Source organism: Chiloscyllium plagiosum, chromosome 15 (genome assembly GCF_004010195.1).
Source record: "Chiloscyllium plagiosum isolate BGI_BamShark_2017 chromosome 15, ASM401019v2, whole genome shotgun sequence".
Lineage (NCBI taxonomy): Eukaryota > Metazoa > Chordata > Chondrichthyes > Orectolobiformes > Hemiscylliidae > Chiloscyllium > Chiloscyllium plagiosum.
This window is the reverse complement of record NC_057724.1, coordinates 45542781-45561902: the sequence shown is the minus strand read 5'-3', so window position 1 is coordinate 45561902 and position 19122 is coordinate 45542781. Positions and strand designations below refer to the sequence as shown.

The following is a 19122-nucleotide window of genomic DNA, read 5'->3' as shown; positions in this document are numbered from 1 at the left end:
GCCTTTCTTCAGCTGACACTAATGAAGAGCTAATGACATCAGATCATGGGGTGTCCTCCAGGAGCCTAATCCCAGCACAGGTATCGTTCGGTGCCTTCAGTGCAACAGTCACTTCCATTTGAAGCATCAATATCTCTTGATCCCAGGTGCATAAAGGGAACCTTGTAAATTTAGTCAGGTATATTGCTCCCCTTTAAGGGAAGTAGTCCTTACACTGATAAGGGTATACTCCATGTACAATATATTTCGCCAGTAATACCTAACTGGGACTTGTGCTTATAGTCCTAATTCTGGATTAACAAAGTTTTTGATCTTTTTTGTGTTTTATAGGTTCATGTCCCTTTATGTCAAAATATTAAGATGTAGTACTATACGGTACAAATAAGATTGAGACAAATCCTATTCCCTCTGCGTTGGTCTGGAATGTCTTGGCTGGGCATGGCAATTGATCTCCAGGCTCCTGAACTAATGTATGAATTGGCTGCTGATTCTGCTCCTGTTTGTCATTCAGGGACATTTCCTAGACAGTGCATGACTATGGATATCGGGTGACAGAGTTTGGAGTAAGATATAATACCATCCACAGTCAAGTAACGAGCATGGAATTGCTGACTTGGCTCATAAGAATGTTAATTAGAAGGTTTGTTCTGATCACAATCAAACTGAAAGAAGGCTACTTGGTGTTCAGCTGATTTCTCCTTTAGAATTGTTTCATTGTGTAGATGATTAGGGCAAATTATTGTTGACAGTAATATTCTAAACTTAAATCATTTAGAATGGTTTATTGTTTGAATTTTATGATCAAGTCTCATGTTCTTTAAATCACGTGCACTCGCAACCTGACATGCGAGGATTCAAAAGGGAAGTGCAATGTTTTTGAGGTCAGATAGAAGTATTGGGAACAAGATGAAACAGCAGTATGAGTCATGTGCTGAAGAACCAAAGTAGAGACACTTATCTGGCAACACGTGGGTACTGCCACTCAGAATTTTCAAGACTTTGTGTTGTACTAATTTTGATGATCTGTAAAGTTTACTATCTGATCACTGTTTCTCAGTGAATACAATCCATCTTCTTTAATCGATATTGTGATTTCTTGTTTTTTTAAAATTCTTTGGTACGTCGGTATCGCTGACAATTCCAGCATTTGTTGCTCATCCTTTACTGCCTTTGATCTGAATGGCTTGCTGGGCCATTTTAGAGGGCAGTTCAAGTGTCAGCCAAGTTGCTGTGGGTCTGGAGTCACATTTAGGCCAGATGAGGTAAGAATGGCAGATTTCGTTCCTTTTAAAGGACATTAGTGAAGCAGCTGTATTTTTTATTACAACAATTAGTTGATTGACTAGTTTCCAATTCTAAGTATTCGTTAATTAAGTTTATATGCTACTTGATGCTGTGGTCTGATTTGAACCCATGACCTGAAGATATTCACCTGGGCTCTGGATTGCACCATTTCCCTTGCTTTTGTTCATAAATTGCTTAAATAACTTGCATGTTTTAGGGTTATACATATTGAAAATAAACTTTAGGAGCACATTGTATTTATTTCTCCAGTTCCTTCAGTTGATTTTTCAGCCTTTGGTTCAGACTCAAATTATGAATGAAGCTAGGTTGTACCAACATAAATAGACCACACAGCTGTGGCCAAAAAATAGCCAATGAAGCACCAGGCATTTTGCCTCTGAAAAATATTACTTCTCATAAAATCTCATTTGTCAACATTTATTGCTGCTTATAATCATTGTGTAGAAAATGTCTACTTGCAGTTGACTTGCTAAAGAAATGTAGTTTCATTGCTTCTTTCTCTCAGTGTACTGACTCCAGGAAATGGTAATTTACAGATAATGACTGATGCTTTGCACATCATGCTCATTGGCGACTTTTGACAGCCTATTTGTGGAGGGCATCACAATCTAATTTGATTGTCTCACTACCTGATAGCCAAAGGAATTTTCCAACAGGTGGTCACTGGATAATGATCAGGAGCCAAAAGTCAAATTATATGGTTTCGCTTCCCTAATCATTTTCAGGTGTTCGGGTCCATTGTAATGCACCAGTAATATGTTTTCATGTTGCAATATGTGTGATGGGATACAGACTTCCAGATTTATTTCTGTAAAAAACCTGACATTTTTTTGCAAATACAGGTTTCCATGTCTGTTGTTTTGTTCACTTAATTCTGAAAGCCGATAGAGTTAGGTATTCCGTTTTTGTTTTCACATTATATGTGTGCGTGCATGTTTATTCCTACTAACTTGCACTTCTTGGATGAGGATGGTGAGCCATTCCTATATGTTAAACTAAAGACATTGATCTTATTGTATTTGTGTTAAAGGAGGCCCTTGACTATAAACCATTAATCAGAAATCAGTGTACATAGCTGAAGTGATGCTGCGGTCTGAGTTTGAAAGGCAGCAAGCTTGAACGGTTAAAATATTGGCATTATTTTCCATATTTGCTATAATTCATGTGTTGCAATGTCCCACAAAAAGAAAATATGGCTCTTTATTTAGTAGATATTCGGTTTGAAATAAATGTTGCAGTCCAGAAGATCTCAAGTAATGTAATTGATACTGTTGCCTAAAGCAAGAGTAGTCCAATATTGGCCTCCCCTGCTCTGATGAGCTGGGAAGTGTATCAGCTCCAGTTTCTGTCCTGCTTCCCCTCTACTGAGTTCTTGTGCAGTTACTGGTTGGGTGAGAGTGAATGCGCTTGACAAAGAAGCAGCATTTGATAGAGTGTGGTATCAAAGGTCCTTAGCAATGCTGGGATCAATGGGAATTGGGGAAAAAACTGTCTCGATTGCTTGCAGTCACAGAGGAAGATGGTTATAGTTGTTTAAGGTTGATCATCTTAGTCCAACCATGGCTAAATGGTCAGCACTGTGGACTCAGCACTAGGAACCGTGTTCAATACCAGCCATGAGTGACTGTGTGGATATTGCAGATTCTCCCTAGTGGCCTTGATGGGCAAATGGTCCGCTTCCACACTGAAGGGATTCTATGATCTCCAACAAGGGAGATTCCTATCATTGTCCCTTGATATTAGCATGGCATTGCCATTGCTGAATCTCACTTCCAACATCCTGGCGAATTACCCGTGACCAAAAATTAAACTCTACCAATGATATGGCTACAAGAGCAGGGTCAGAAGCTGGGAATTCTATGGGGAGTAACTCCCCTCCTGTCTCTCCAATGCCTGCTCACTATCTAGGAGAAACAAGTTAAGAGTGTGATGCAGTATGCTTCACTTCTCTGGAAAGATTTAGCTCCAAGAACACTGAATAGGTTTGATGCTATTGAGGATAAGGCAGTCCCTTTATTAGCACTCCATCCATACCATAAACAGCCATTCCCTTCCCCAGCAACTTAGTGGCAGAAGTGTGTTCTACCCAAAAGATATGCTGCAACAACTCTTCAAAAGCACTTTCCAACCCAGAGCCTCTACAACTAAGGAGGACAAAAATAGCAGATGAATGGGAATGCTACTATTTCCAATTCACAGAGCATCCTGACTGGAGAACTAGATTGCTATTCCTTCACTGTTAATTGGTCAAAATCCTGGAATTCTCTTCCTAATAGCACTATGACTGTTCCTACCTCAAAAAGAGCTGCAGAATTCAGGAAGGCAGCTAATCATGTGCTTTGCCTTGGCAGTTAGGGATGGACAATAAGTGTTGGTTAGTAATGACCATGTTCCCTTGAAGTGGAAACAAAAGATAGAGTTAAGTTGTGCTGTGATTTTCTCTCTGCTCACTGTGTAAGTTCACATATAAATTATTTGGGTAAGGTAGCTTTTGTTCCATGATATCGTAAGACGTTGGAGCAGAAATTAGGCCTTTCAGCCCATTGAATTTGCTCTGCCATTCAGTCATGGCTTATAAGTTTCTCAACACCATTCTCTCGCTTTCTCCCTGAAACCCTTGACCCCATGAACCTATACTCAAGAACCTACCAAACTCATTCTTAAACATACTCAATGACCTGGCATCCATAACCTTCTGTGGCAATGAGTTCTGTAGATTGGCCACTCTTTGGCTGAAGAAGTTTCTCGTTACCTCAGTTCTAAAAGGTCTTTCCTTTACTCTAAGGCTGTGCCCGTGGGTCCTACATAAATACAAGAATTGCATCTAACTGAGAGGAAATAAAATTGTTTGCAATAAACAAATGGATACAAATGCAATACTTAGGCATTCTTGGATATAGAAAATATCAATTTAGCTTAATGGTCAGTTTCTGCAGAACAAATGATTAAAGAAATGATTAGTGTTTGGTGAGTTTTCACTTTAAAACAAAATGGCATTTTAATGTGCCAGTTCTGTCAATAGTCTCCATGTGATTCTTAACAATCCATATTTATTTGAGCTGTTTTCATTTGTAGGGACATGGGCCTTGAATTATTCAGATCCCATGTAATAAGTGATCGGAAGGTTCAAAATAAAACTATTGATGGGATTCTTCTCTTAATTGAGAGAGAAAGAAATGGTGAAGCTATTGATCGTAGCTTGCTTCGAAGTCTCTTAAGTATGCTATCAGATTTGCAGGTAAGATTTGAATCCTTTCCGATGTATCTAGTTTAGTTATTTTCATTTATAACAGTTAAATCCCCTATTGTTATTTTTCTCTTTTAGATATATCAGGATTCTTTTGAACAAAGGTTTTTGGAAGAAACTAATCGTCTATATGCTGCAGAAGGTCAAAGATTGATGCAAGAACGAGAGGTATGCAATATGTTGGCTTTGCCAGTCCTGTTAGAGACGTTTGTGTTGAAGTAGCATATTGATGAATAAATAAATTGTGCCAAAGAACTGTAGATATGATTTATTTGGGTTATTACCAGCGCATTGTATATTTTTATGGATATTGGCCTATAATTGGTTATATATCCTAGTAAATAATTGGAAAATTCAGAATAAAATATTGATGGGATTCTTCCATTAATCAACAGAAAACACACAACTTGTTTGTAATTTATAGGAAATACATTTTTGCCTGATGGAGAAATTGGCACGAGTAATTTTCCAAACATGTCCTGGTGAAGGAGGTTCCTTCTGCTGGTCAAGTTCCTAAATAAATTCAGTATAGGTCATATCATTTGAGATGTTGGTTGACTTAACCATGCAAAACTGCCTTTACTTTGGCATAACTTTGAAATATAAACTGGAAGTTTAGAAGGACAGAGAATGGCTGGAGCAACACAGCAAGTTTGGCAAGATCTGTGGATAGAGAAACAGAGTTAGCGTTTTGCGTCAAGTATGATTGTTGAAAATCTATATTTAACTCGGAAGCATGAACTCTGTTTCTGTATTAACAGATGATGCCAGACCTGCTGTGTTTCTCCAGCTATTCTTTCTGCTTGTTGAAAATATCTACCATCTTTTGCTTCTATTGGATCCTGTGTTAGTTGATCCACCTTCATAAAGCTAGAAATCAGGTCTGGGATAATTGTGTCACTGAGATAGTGGGGTAATTGTGTTGCACTGAGCAATTTGTTTTACCTTTTCTGCAGAAAAATGTTGGATGTGCAATTTCAACATTCAGTATTCTGTACCAATGAATGAACTATTTGGTTGAAGAAATAATCACCTGTTGGGTATTTGGTTAAGTTGCATGATCTTTATTCCATTTAGGTGCCAGAGTATTTGCACCACGTTAATAAACGTTTAGAGGAGGAGGCCGATCGGGTTATCACTTATTTGGATCAAAGCACACAGTATGTACAAATTTTGAACAAGTTTATGTTGCCATTGCATCTAATGTAACATAAGTATCCACAAGATCCCCTTTTGGATATTTTCATTTCAACCTTACAGAATGCTAATTTGCTGTATTCACATTACAGTGACTGTTTTATGGAAATATCCAGGATTTTGGCTCCAAGTTCTCTTGGTTTCCCATACTGCCAGCTCTTTTTCACGATCTGTATAGACATCCTTTTGATATCTGTCCTTAATGTGCATTTTGGAGCATTAAACACATAGCTGCGGTATTGCGTCGTTTGAAAGATCATATTAATTACTTTTTTCAAATCTGTATAAGCTGTAATGGGCAGTAGCAGTTGGCACAAAGGCGTTAGACTAGGGCCGGTGCAAATTGAAATCACTCGGCACAAATTTAGCATGCTTCAAACTGAAACTTAATTGAAATAGACTCGAATGTAATTACTGATGTTTGATCCTTACTGAGATAGTGACCTATGAACTGTCAATATTTTATTTTGGGCATGTATCTATCTCATACTGATCTATCAAAAATTGGTTAATAAGCAATAAAAAGAAAATACTGGAAATAGGTCTGGCAGTATTTTTGAAGAGAGAAAAAGTCAGTGTCTCAGGTCTGAGAGTTGATAAGTAGAAAGCAACTGTAAAGCTGTCCAAAGGCTGAGATTCAGCCAAAAATCCAGAGCTGAACAAACATGATGGGTGGAGAAAGTGCATGAGATGCAGAAGTTAACCAATAACCACTGTATGGGGTTTCTTCAGCCCAGTCAAGACTGCCTACTGGCTATGCATCCAAACAACCACTACACTGTTGGTCAAGGAAACAGATGTACTCATCAAGGAGAGAAAGGTGTTCAGGGCCCATTGGAAGGAGCACTGCAATATTTTTATAGATAGATAGAATCCCTAAAGTGTGGAAACAGGCCCTTTGGCCCAACAAGTCTACACCAACTCTAAAGAGTAATCCACCCAGACCCATTTCCCTAGCCTATTATCCTTTATATTTACCCCTGACCAATGCACACAATCTGAACACTATGGGCAATTTTGCATGGTTAATTCACCTAACCTGCACATCTTTGGATTGTGGGAGGAAACTGGAGAAAACCCACACAGACATGGGGAGAATGTGCAAACTCCACACAGATAGTCGCCCAAGGCTGGAATCGAACCTGGGTCCCTGACGCTGTGAGGCAGCAGTGTTAACCACTGAGCCATTGTGCTGCCTAGGAGGCCTTGTTTTCCAAGTCATGATCCTTGGCAACAAAAGCATCACAGAGCCAATATGTGTTCTAGCTTGGGTCAAGCCAGGCTGTTAGTGTACCGATGCTGTCCTTGATTTTCCTTGCTTTTGTGCTGCACATCACTTAGCTGAAGCTTATCCACAGTTCATGCTGGAACCTGTTCAGTCTCCGCTGCCTGCAGATGAAATCCAAGTGATTTCTAGTTAAATAACAGGATGAGGAGACCTTGGAGTTGACCTGCAGGCAATAGAGACTGAACAGGTCTCTGTCATGGAACTATAGTATGCCATGCTTGCATTTGTGCTGCTTACAACCCAAGTTCCAAGCCGTTGTCAACAGCTTCACTGAGACAATGGATCAAAGTCAATGGTGAGGGCTTGGACAACATGGGTTACTTTTCAGACCTTGGGATAGTACTGTCAAGAATGTCAAACATTGAGTTTCAATACTGCCTTCAATGTGTCAGTTCAGCTTTCAACTATCTGAGAAAGTGTGTTTGAAGAACAGGATCTCACATCTGACACCAAACTAATGGTTTACAGAACAGTAGTGATACCTGCCCTCCTTTATGGCTCTGAGGCATGGATTGTATACAGCAGGCACTTGCAAACTGTGGAGAAGTTCCACTAATGGTGGATCTGCAAGATTCTGCAAATCGATTGGCAGGATTGACAGACTAATATCAATGTTATCATTCAGGTCAGAGTTCTCAGCGTTGATCACACTAGATCAGCTCTGCACAATGGGCACCTCATCTGCATGCCAGGCAAATGACTACTGAAACAAGTGCCCGACTTAAAGCATTGACAATAAGTAACTCCCAGTCAAGCAGAGAAATTGCTTCAACAACTCTTAAAGCCACTTTGATAAAATGCGTTGTTTCCATCAACACCTGGGAAATGCTGACCGAACAAACTCCTAAGTGGGGGGAAGCCTTCCCCGAAGGATCTCTAGTTATCAAATCTTATCGCTGATGGCAAGCTCAAATCCAGTATCAACATAATGGAGCACATGGCAACCCAGGCATTCCACCCGAGATATTTCTAATCTCAATAGGTTCAGCGATATCATGACGCAGCTCTAGATCAGGTGAGACTTGAACCTGGTCCTCCTGATTTTGAGGTATGTATGTTACCACGGCACATCAAGGGTTCTACCACCCGATTTCCTCAGCCATCATCTGTCTCACCTGTGATAGAGACACTCAGTTATTCATTTGACTCGTTAATCTACTAAGAACTCATTTCCAGTGTCAAAATAATTTGACCAATTGAGGCTGCCTAAGAACTGACCTTTTCAACCTGGGAAAGAATATAATTTTGAGGGTGGGAAGCACAAAAGAAATTTCTGATAGGATTGGAGAATAATATATAATCAAAACACTGTCAACTGAAAGGCTCGTAATTTATATTGGCTTGAGATTTTGTACTCACATTTTTCCTTAACTACAAGGGGGTCCCTAATTTATGAATGCTCAAAACAGACATTCAGACTTAAGAATGTGATACCATGTAAAGGTGTGACTTTGAAGACCAGACATATGAATATTTCCCGTACTTTTTATTGTTTGGTATTGTGTGTTGACTTGCGTACAAATAGACTTTTGAACAGACTGCAGAGTGGAACTCAACCAGGGGACTATCTGTATTCACAATGTTTGGGTATGCATTGAATTTGGGTGATGTTAATGTTTTGAAGCTATCAATGTGATACTTCTTCTGTATTTTAACAGTGTACATAATGGAAATAGAAGCAGAAGTGAGTTAATGTGTCCCTTGAACCTAGTTGTCCATTCAGTAAGATCATGGTTAATCTGCCTTGATGAATTCTTGCAATAAGCCTTGATTCTCTGAGTATCCAAAAATTACCAATCTCTGATTTGGACGTAATTTAACAATCGAGCAATTCTCCAGGACAGGGTTTGAATGAAGACGTTTCTTTCATTTGTTCTGAAACTGTGATCCCCAGTTTTAGATTCTGGAAATAAGGAAACATCTTTGCCTTGTCAATTCTCAAGAATTTGATGTTTCAATGAGATCATCTCTCATTTTTCCTTGCAGAAATGGAAGATTTTGCAAATAGACCTATTTAAATTTGACAGTGTTTATCGACCATATCTTCATATTTTCATTTTGATTATCTAATTTCCCAATCTATCTGAACTAATTGAGCTTGCATATCTGTAATTTGCTTTATTCAGATTTAAGACTCAATTTCTGAACTTCACTAAAAACACTCATCTTAATATAAAATCCATCATATTACAGGTACTGTTTCCCAGAGGTTTCTTTATTGCAGAGTTATTAAATAATTGTTATTAAATAATAACAATGAGCTATTAAATAATTTCATTGCCTTTGTTTCTTAGTTCCACCCAGCAGTTTCTGAATCTTGATTTTTAAATTCTGATCCTTCCTGCCATCTATTTCCCTCCGTTTTTAATTGTTGGGCTCCTCTTTCGTTTTTTATTTTGACGCCCTCTTCCAGAGATCAAAAATTGAGTTTTTTCAATTTTCTTTCGTGATCTTAGTCACTACAACCATAGCTTTATGCACTTAGTTACAACACATTCATTTCTAAATGTGCTATTCATCAGCCATATATACTCATGTACAAATCAAATTTTTAGACTATTTTTAAAGGTTCAGTTTATAGGGTCGACTATTACACGGGCACTTGTTTTGAGGGGCTGCAATTGATGCTGCAGTTCAAAATACTGTATTATTAGCAAAAGTTGATTTGATCTCTCAACTAATCCCGGGTATAGAAGAAAAACACAATGAATTATGGTAAAGGTAATTTAATGGATAAAAGCAAGAGAAAAAAGATGAATTATTGGTAGTAAATTTTATTTATATATACTGGCACAAAAATTTAACATGTCAAAGATTAATTGAAATCCTGCAAAATCACTGATCAGCATTGTCATGGCCTGGTGTAATGGCACACTTAAAATGAAACATTTATTCAATTCTGATTGTGTAAGCGTCTTGAACTTTCCCACCAAATTCTTCAGTTTCTCCCCCCCATTTACTCTCATATGTAATGAACCTCAGCAATATTAACAAATTGTCACAGAATTAAAGATATATGTAGCTAATATATGTCACTTTTATTCAGATGTAATGGCACAATTAAAATGAGGAACTTTTGAACAATATTAACTTTTGGATGTATGGTGAACGAAGTGCGATAAGTCCCAATAGCCTTAGTGCTGGTCTGAATGAATGAATGAATGAAAACGTACTTTAGTAATCCAAGTTGACTAAGTAGATTTATGAATGGATGAATGAATGAGTGAATAGAGACACAATATAGTAAACAAAGAGTGATGAGTAGAGTTACCAGTATGAATTAATGCAATTTTGTTTAAGTCGGTTCATGGGAACATGCAGTTTCCTTTGTAACAGGTTGATAATGTAATGTAGTGGGGTCGACTTTTACATGAGATATATAGAAATTACAAGATTTTTTGGCTAAAGATAAGGGGTTGACTTTTACACAAGTATGTAAGTATTTGTTTTGTTGTGAATGCTTTTCATATTCAGAACGGTGCCGTAAACTTGCTTTTTCTTCTTCCTCTAGCTCTTTTTCTTCAGGAAACTTAGTGGGCGGCACGGTGGCACAGTGGTTAGCACTGCTGCCTCACAGCGCCAGAGACCCGGGTTCATTTCCCGCCTCAGGCTACTGACATTGTGGAGTTTGCACATTCTTCCCGTGTTTCCTCCGGGTGCTCCGGTTTCCTCCCACAGTCCAAAAATGTGCAGGTTAGGTGAATTGGCCGTAGTGTTAGGTGAAGAGGGGTAAATGTAGGGGAATGCGTCTGGGTGGGTTGCGCTTTGGCGGGTAAGTGTGGACTTGTTGGGCTGAAGGGCCGGTTTCCACACTGTAAGTAAGAAAGCTAATCTAATCATGAAACCCTTGTCTCACTACTCTTTCTTACATGCATTTAGCCTTCTAATGTTTTTGTCCTTATGCTTTTTACATGTGATCCGAATACCATTCAGGGTTTATTTTCGATGAAATTCTGCATTTTAATATTGACCGTTGTTTCTTTTGCCTTCTCAGCAAATCCACATTCCTTGTTCTCTTTGTGTTGGTTCTTGCATGCACTGTTTGAATCTTCATCTCCTCTCAGTTGTTTTTGAGCTGCAAGGAGATGACTTTAATCCTGGCTCTTGACAGGCGACACAGCATAGGAATTCACGGTTGCAGCTCGACAGAACAGTATCAGTTCCCTGATCAGTGTGTCCTATTTCACGACTTTATTCTTCTCACTTCTGCTTTGCCATTGACGTGTTCATACATTTTATGAACTGCCCTCATCTGCATAGGGAGCAAGAACCTACAGCATGTTGAGTAAAAGCAAAGGCTCCTCCAGCATTGCAGCCTAAAAACAAAACACAAGAACTGCAAATGCGGTAAATCAGAAACAAAAACCGATGTTGCTGGAAAGGCTCAACAGGTCTGGCATCATTTGTGAAGAGAAATCTAAGTTAATGTTTTGGGTCTGGCGACCCTTCTATATCTTCCAAAACTTTGGTCAGTAGCTTAATACAATACCTTGGACTTCAGCTCAATAGGTCTGAGCTGCAAAGATCCAGATATAGTTGTCCAGGATCACAGTGCTCTTTGCCAATGCCTGCTTGCTGCAATTGTGGCACACTACAGCATTCCATTACTATCTAACCATGTTGTTTTAATGAATTAAGGTTGAGGTCTTGAATTAATTAAGTAATTTATTTAGAAATAAAATTAAAGAGAAGTTACAATTCACTTAAATGTTTTCAGTAAGCTTAACCCCATTGACTCTCCTCGTGCTCTGATGTCACTTCTTCCTGTTCCACTATATCTCCTACATCCTGCTCTGCTGTGCATTTAGCTGAATTATTTTCCGCGTCTTTTGTGCACTTCCAACCCCACCCCCCCCCACCTCCATATTTTCCTTTGAACTTCAGGAAATAGATTTTTTAATTGTGTAAAATGGGATTTGCAGATTTTCATATAATTGATTTTGCTTTTGATGATTTTTCTTTCAATTTCAATTTTAGGAAGCCTCTAATAGCTACCGTGGAAAAACAACTTCTCGGTGAACATTTACCAGCCATTCTTCAGAAAGGTAATCTGTATTTCTGTGCTTGAATGCACGAGTGTTTTGTATGTTGGACTGTGTGCACAGCTTTATAATCCTGTTGTTATAATAAGCTTTAATCAAAATATTTTTTTCATTCGTTTGTTGGAACTTGACGACAAATATCAATTAGGTTAAATTTTGATTTGTATGAGATAGTTTATTCCATTATAGGATATTTGATTTTTGCAGTGCTAATTTATCATTTGTATCAGGCTAAAACAAACGTTCTTAAATCCCTGCAGGCTTAAACAATCTTCTGGATGAAAACCGAATACAAGATCTTTCTCTTCTTTACCAACTTTTCAGTCGAGTTCGAGGTGGAGTGCAAGTTCTTCTACAACATTGGATTGAATATATAAAGGTACATTAAATACATTTATTGTCATAGTAGTTAACCGCCAGTATTAACCTCCAGGTTAACTGTAGTTAACCTCCTTAATGTTAAAAAAAAACTTGACCAAGTTGTTTTGAAAGTTTTGTATCCGGCTCCTAATTGCCAAATAGTTTGTTGGCTGCAGCTTGCATTGCAAAGCTTTCAGTCTCTCGAGATAATCTATTAAAAATATATATTTTATAAGGAGAAATTTCTCCTTTCAGTGGGTGCCAAGTGTTTGACATTCTCTGCCAGAGCGTTGGAGAGCTCTCATGAGTACATTCGAGACAAAGATCAGTAGATCTGGAGATGCTAAAAGGTATTAGAGCGTTTGGGAATGGAATGAGGAAAACAGCTTTGATCTCGAAGGTCAGCCACAGTTTGGAAGGAGAATGTTGAAGAATCATACACATTAGAGGGTACAAGTCTAAAAGTAGAGCAGGAGCAGAGAGGCCTGGGTGTACATGTACACAGAACATTGAAGATGGCAGAACAGGTAGAGACAGCAGTTAATAAAGTGTACAGTATCCTGGGCTTTATTCAGAGAGGCATGGAGTACAAGTGCAAGGAAATGATGCTGAATTTATATTTGATATATGTACAATTTTGGGTGTGCTGCATGGAGGAATGCAAACGCATTTGAGAAGTTTCACTTCTGATGATAGATTGGAGAGTTTGGGATTGCTCTCTTCAGAAAAAAGTGGCTAAGAGGGGATTTGATAAAAATGCTCAAAATTATGAGAAGGCTGGAGAGAGCACATAGGGAGAAACTGTCCCTGGTGTTAAAAAGAGCAGAGAAAAAGAGCCACCTGGCCTCTATCTGTACCGAAGCATGTCTGGAATTCTGTAGTTGAAAGCAAGCTCAGCAGCCACTGGCCTGCTCCTCCTGTTTCCTATGTTCTGATATTAAAGTTGATTTCTGCAAACACAGTCAATATTTGTGTTGTGATCTTTCACCAGAATCTGGATGAATATTTTCAGTATTTGCTGTTGATTTATTCAAACTTAATGTACAAGCTTCCTGTTTGCTGTATTAGACATGTATTCCTAATTCCTCTTTAGTTACATATTTGGCCTTCCACTTCGTTAAGTGATTTTTCTTTTCTCCCCCGTATATGTATGAGGCCTGTACAAATGTTTGTCATGGCATGCTATTAGTCCAAGGCAGTATAGCACTAAGATGAGCGTTGAGTTTTAAGAATTCATGTCCAATTGTCACTGAGCTAGTTGACCTTAACCATGTTAATTCGCTATTGTAGCAAGAAATGCTTTCTTTGTATTGACTTAAGTTGTCATTGAGTCCTGGCCTTAATTTTCTTATTTGGTATGCTATGCTGTGTTATTGTTGCATGTTTGCATTCTCTGTTCTGGGGACTACCTCCCACATTTTTGTGAGGTTTCTTTGTTGAAATTGCTTGAAACAGAAGAAATCTGGCTGAAGAAGTTTGTTGCTTTACTCTGTACTGCCTCTCGAATTTGAAGCGTGAATTTGGAAAGCAATTAGAATCAAAGTTAGTGTCATAATGGGTAAAAATCTAATAATATTCAAGTGTGTTGGTTGCTTCTGCTTGTTGGGTTTTCACACTGTTTAGATACTATGCTTGTTAAGTAAAATAACTCTGTATACGTCTTTTTCAGTTGGTCTTTAACTTGCATATACTTCCCTAGTGAAAAATTCCAAGTCAACCAAGGATTTGAATTTTTACTTCCTGTGTAGAGCAGTTTACATTTTTCAGTAGTTAACAACTGCCTAGGTGAAAATTCTACCAATCTTTCTCTAAAATATCCAGGTTTCTGTCCGAGTGTACAGTGCCTCTCAACTTGGTATCTTTAGGAACACTGTGGTACTGGAAAAATGTTTACAGGGCACGTATACTGGAAGCAGCTACATCCTGGGACTCGCATGCTCAGCAACCCTTATGGAAGCTTCCATTATAGTTTGTGCAATTGTGTACTCCTTTTTTACTCCTGTTAAACAAGAAAGGGCCACTTCCGTAGGCAAGCATGGACATCATGCTTGCCTATGGAAGTGTTAGTGTGACTGTATGCATCATACAGGGCATAATGTTCATTGGATGAACAATGCTGCAATTTTTCTGAGCAGGATAGTGACACACTTGGATAAAACTCATACAGAACTATGAATCAGGGATTGATTAAGAAAGGAAATTAGGTAGAACAAAAGTTTAAGCAGTTAAGCAGTAGGTAAGTAAACGAGTGCTTTTTTGAAGTAATAAAACTTCTCATAATTCTAGCTGTTCTAGACGTTGTCTTTGAACCAAAGTAAAAGAAGTGATACAAATTTTGAAGTGTGCATTGCTGTAGTGACATTGTATAGTGAGTCACACAACCTCCTTGTGGTAAACCTCTGTAGAGTCAAAGTTAGATGCTCATGCACTTAATTTAAAGATCAGCCCGAGAGCTGGATTGGCAAACAGAAAATGACCATAGTTTAAAAAAGATTGCATTGGCCAGCAGTTATATTTCCACTTTGCTTTGAAACTTGAGCAAAGACCATGAAAGACCGAATGACTATCACTGTTTAGTAAGGCTGTTAAATCACCAGGTCCATTCATCACGCATGTTCACATTTAAATCTCATGGTGAGCTGGTCAACTTCATTTTTGCTGGGCAATTTAAGTAACTAATTGTTAGTGAGCAATAGTAATTACTTGGGATACATGTGCGAATTTTACATCTGTCATCTATGTAGCCAGAGTCAGCAGATATGGTGTGCTTTGCAGCAGCATTGTAGATGACAACTACTATTTATTTCACTAGCCTTGCGGTGCAGTTGCAGTGTCCCTACCTTAGGTTTAAGTCCCATCTATGAAGGGGATGTGTCATAATAGGTCCAAACCAGGTGGTTTTAAAAAGATAAAATATTTATGTCATATACATATAGTGGCTTGCAATAAGCTTTCCAACAAATAGCATCAGCTAATAAAATCCTATGAGGAAGTACTAAAAATACAGACTTATCTGATTTGAACTAACATATCTGAGCAGCTAATGGCCATTCTTGTTTATTTCTTTGGTATCATTATTCCAAGTTTTGTCATTGGTAACCATTGACCTTAGTTTGTAAGGAAGTCTTCAGCAATGGCACTTTGGCAGCTGTAATACACTGTTGTGTCCTCCTTTCACTGGTAATTTGGGATTTCATTTTATTCTGCACTGTCTATGGCAGGTTCATATTGTTATTTTATACTTGGTTTGTGTGTTATAGTTAACATGATTTGGAGATGCTGGTGTTGGACTGGGGTGTACAAAGTTAAAAGTCACACAGCACCATGTTATAGTCCAACAGGTTTAATTGGAAGCACACTAGCTTTCGGAGCGACGCTCCTTCATCAGGTCTATCACCTGATGAAGGAGCGTCGCTCCGAAAGCTAGTGTTCTTCCAATTAAAACTGTTGGACTATAACCTGGTGTTGTGAGATTTTTAATTTTATATTTAACATGTAATTGTTGACTCTGCTGACATTCTGATGACTGAAGTCAGACCACAGTGTCTGTAGTTGCCAAGTTGCTTTTTTAAGGACAACTACATTTGTCTGGTTGCAGTCTATTTGAATATCCTCTGTTGATGAATAAGAATGTGCAAAGTAGATATGTTGTTGTTGGTTACATAATTTATTCATTCCAGAAATTTATCAGTATTTTTTCACTTAAGCCCATCTAAAAAGCCTACTCTTCATGATAAGTGTTGATTTTAAATAGTATATTTGTTCATGATTGCCTTGGCAAATATGGCTGAGAACTAATTATGCAGCATATTATCAAAAATAACATATAGTTCATGTAGCAATTTAATACAGAAAAAAGATTTCTGGCGAAATCAGGAAAATATATTAAAAGGTGGAAGAAGCTGTTCAGATAAGTGCCTAAATTATTTGGCTGTGATGAGGTTTAAAGAAAGTCTTAAATGAAATGGTGATAATGGAGTTGGAGGATTTTATCGGGGGATTTATGGAGAGCCTTGTTGGCTGCATCTGTTACATACTTCTCAATAATGGAGTGATAGGAAAGCGGTGATTCGCAAAAGGTTAGAATCTGCTAAATAGCACATGAGATGAATTGATTGTGGATGGAGTGGGATGGGGTGGTGAAATTGCAGTGCTTGAGACTAGAAATGGCTAGGGCTGAGCACCAAGTTTAATTTAAAGGAGATGGGTGAACAGGACTTAATTGACATGTATACAGATTGTGTTTGGAGGATGGAGTATGGGTGGCTGACCAGGAAGACATTGGATGGCTAAATTTGGAGTAGGAAAGACATCCAGCAGTAGGAGGGTTCAAGTAAAGGCACTGGTATGTAATAGTACAGAGGTGGATGTCTGTGGTGTTATTGTCCAGACCAAGCCCCCTCAAAACATAACAAGAAGGTAGCCTAGACCCGAACTTCTATCATATATTTCAAGGCAAGTGCTGCATTCCTGATTTGATTCAATTGGTCATGCTAATAGACTTTAAGCAAAGCACACTATATTCTTAACCACAGTTAAAATATTTTCAATAAAAAAGAATTGGCCTGACTTTAACTCGATAAAAATAACGATATATAATTTAATTACTACTCAGCTGTTCCATTATAGCAACGTCATAAACATGTTGTTGATCAAGACAAATTCAGACAAACCAGTTCACTCACATGCTGTGTCCAGTCCAGGAGAAAGGAAAAACTGCAAGAATGAATATTGGAGCAAAGACAGAACTCTAGCTTTTTGCAGCAGCAGGTGGAGAGCTGTACCTGGCAGCTTCAACTTCAAACACCCCAACTTCAACAAATGAAGACACTGTCAGTGAGAGCCTAACTCCACCCATTCCTGCTGCATTTGTCTAATTTTAAAAAAAGTTATTTGCACTGCTTTCCATGGAGCAGACACCTCGACACCAAGTTTACCATACACCTCTTCAAGAGGAGCCAGACAGAACAAATGTCTTTTAAAAGCACATCCTGTCGTAGTGGTTTTTGGTAATAGGAAGGATATGGAATTTCAAGCTGACATATAGATCCTAATGGATTCTAAGCAGTGAACAGTTGCATTCAGCTTCAGGTGATGTCTTGAAGAGGAGAGTGAATTGATGCCTTACTTAATAATTTTTACCTTCCCCATTCCTTCTTTCTGTTCCTTCTTATTTCCACTCGTCTCAGTTCCTGAATGCTTGTTGTCCTTGGAAGTGAATATAACTTAAATCAATCTAGATTAATCACCTGTATAATTTTTAATTACATTATAATCACTGCTTACCGTCAATGTGCCAGTTCACCCACTTGAATTTTGAATGCTTACTTTCTATAAAGTGCATCTGAAGTGAATCCCTAACTATTGTTTGTTTAATGTTAGACTGCCTGTGTTTCTGCATTCTGGTTTCTCTATCTTAGTCCCTCAAATTCCTCCACCATAACATTTAGACCCAACCTCATTTCTGTGTTGGTTGCAAGTCTGCTTCTGCTAACCTCAGAAAACTAGAGCCTGTCTCCCCACGTCGACTTTGTTTGTTTTGCATAATATGGCTATTCATTGATTTCCCTGTTAAATGTAACTGCCTCACCTCTCATTCTTCTCACTATGTCCATGACTGTCACATTTCAGCTGCTCAAAATAGTCAGAGTCTGGAGAATTTATTCTTAACTGGATCAGAAAATACTCAATGACATCTGGTGTTCAAATAGAGGTTTTGATGCTGTTCGATGTTTTAGGAACTGGAGGGCAGATATTATAAGATTATTATTTCAAAAATTAAGCAAAAGATTAGGTGTTTTAGTTTTGCGTATTGTTAGGACATGGGAGTACTCTAGCAAAAACTCTGATGAAATCAGACTCTAGCCTCTTTTAGAAGGAAAGCAGGTAAACTTTTTTTGGAAGGTAATTGAATGGCATGCTCACCCAGTTCTGTTTATCCGATCTTTTGAATCTGTGTAAATTTGAGTTGATAGTGGTCATGAATACGTGTGAAGCAATTATTCCTGGCGAAAGGAATGAAACATGGGAATGCATCCAATGAGGTATGATTTAACCATGGGAGAAACTGCTCTGATGGTCTTGCTCAGAAATCTGAGTTGTGGGGATGCTTTATTTGTGCCATCCTGGGTCCCCACAATTAAATGTTTATTAAAGAGAGTCTGTCTGTGCACATCAGTGAATGGGAATTCATTTCCCCCTTTCCACATGTCAACAGAACTAATGTTGATGGTTGTGGCTGTTGTCTGAGTTATGGTCTCTTCAACAGAATAATTGAAGGGATGCAAGTGATATACTGTGCAAGCAATAATTTGCATGTTGAAGCAAAGAAAATTGGAGTTCTTAACTCTTGAAATGTAACTGAAGCTGTTGTAATCCAGATGGCGGCTACCAGATATTTTTCGCTGCTAAATGGTGTAGTCATGTAAATATTTCCAATTTCTCAATATTGATTAAAGTTGGTTGATTTTCTTTTTTCCTCAGACCTTTGGCAGTACAATAGTAATTAATCCTGAAAAAGATAAAACAATGGTTCAAGAACTATTAGATTTCAAGGACAAAGTGGATCACGTAGTCGATGTCTGCTTCCTGAAGAATGAAAAATTTGTCAATGCAATGAAGGAAGCCTTTGAAACGTTCATAAACAAAAGACCTAATAAACCAGCTGAACTAATAGGTATGGA

The 19122-nt window shown here is 38.2% G+C and overlaps 1 protein-coding gene across 2 annotated transcripts in view; it reads left to right on the top strand.

The window, feature by feature from the left end:
- Nucleotides 1-19122, top strand: part of cul4b (cullin 4B) — an 85365-nt gene that overhangs the window by 28117 nt on the left and 38126 nt on the right. For both annotated transcript variants that reach the window (XM_043704821.1, XM_043704822.1), the window contains exons 6-11: nucleotides 4381-4543; nucleotides 4631-4720; nucleotides 5630-5712; nucleotides 12015-12082; nucleotides 12340-12458; nucleotides 18923-19115. In XM_043704821.1, coding sequence (XP_043560756.1) covers nucleotides 4381-4543; nucleotides 4631-4720; nucleotides 5630-5712; nucleotides 12015-12082; nucleotides 12340-12458; nucleotides 18923-19115 — 716 coding nt within the window. The remainder of the gene's footprint in view (nucleotides 1-4380; nucleotides 4544-4630; nucleotides 4721-5629; nucleotides 5713-12014; nucleotides 12083-12339; nucleotides 12459-18922; nucleotides 19116-19122) is intronic.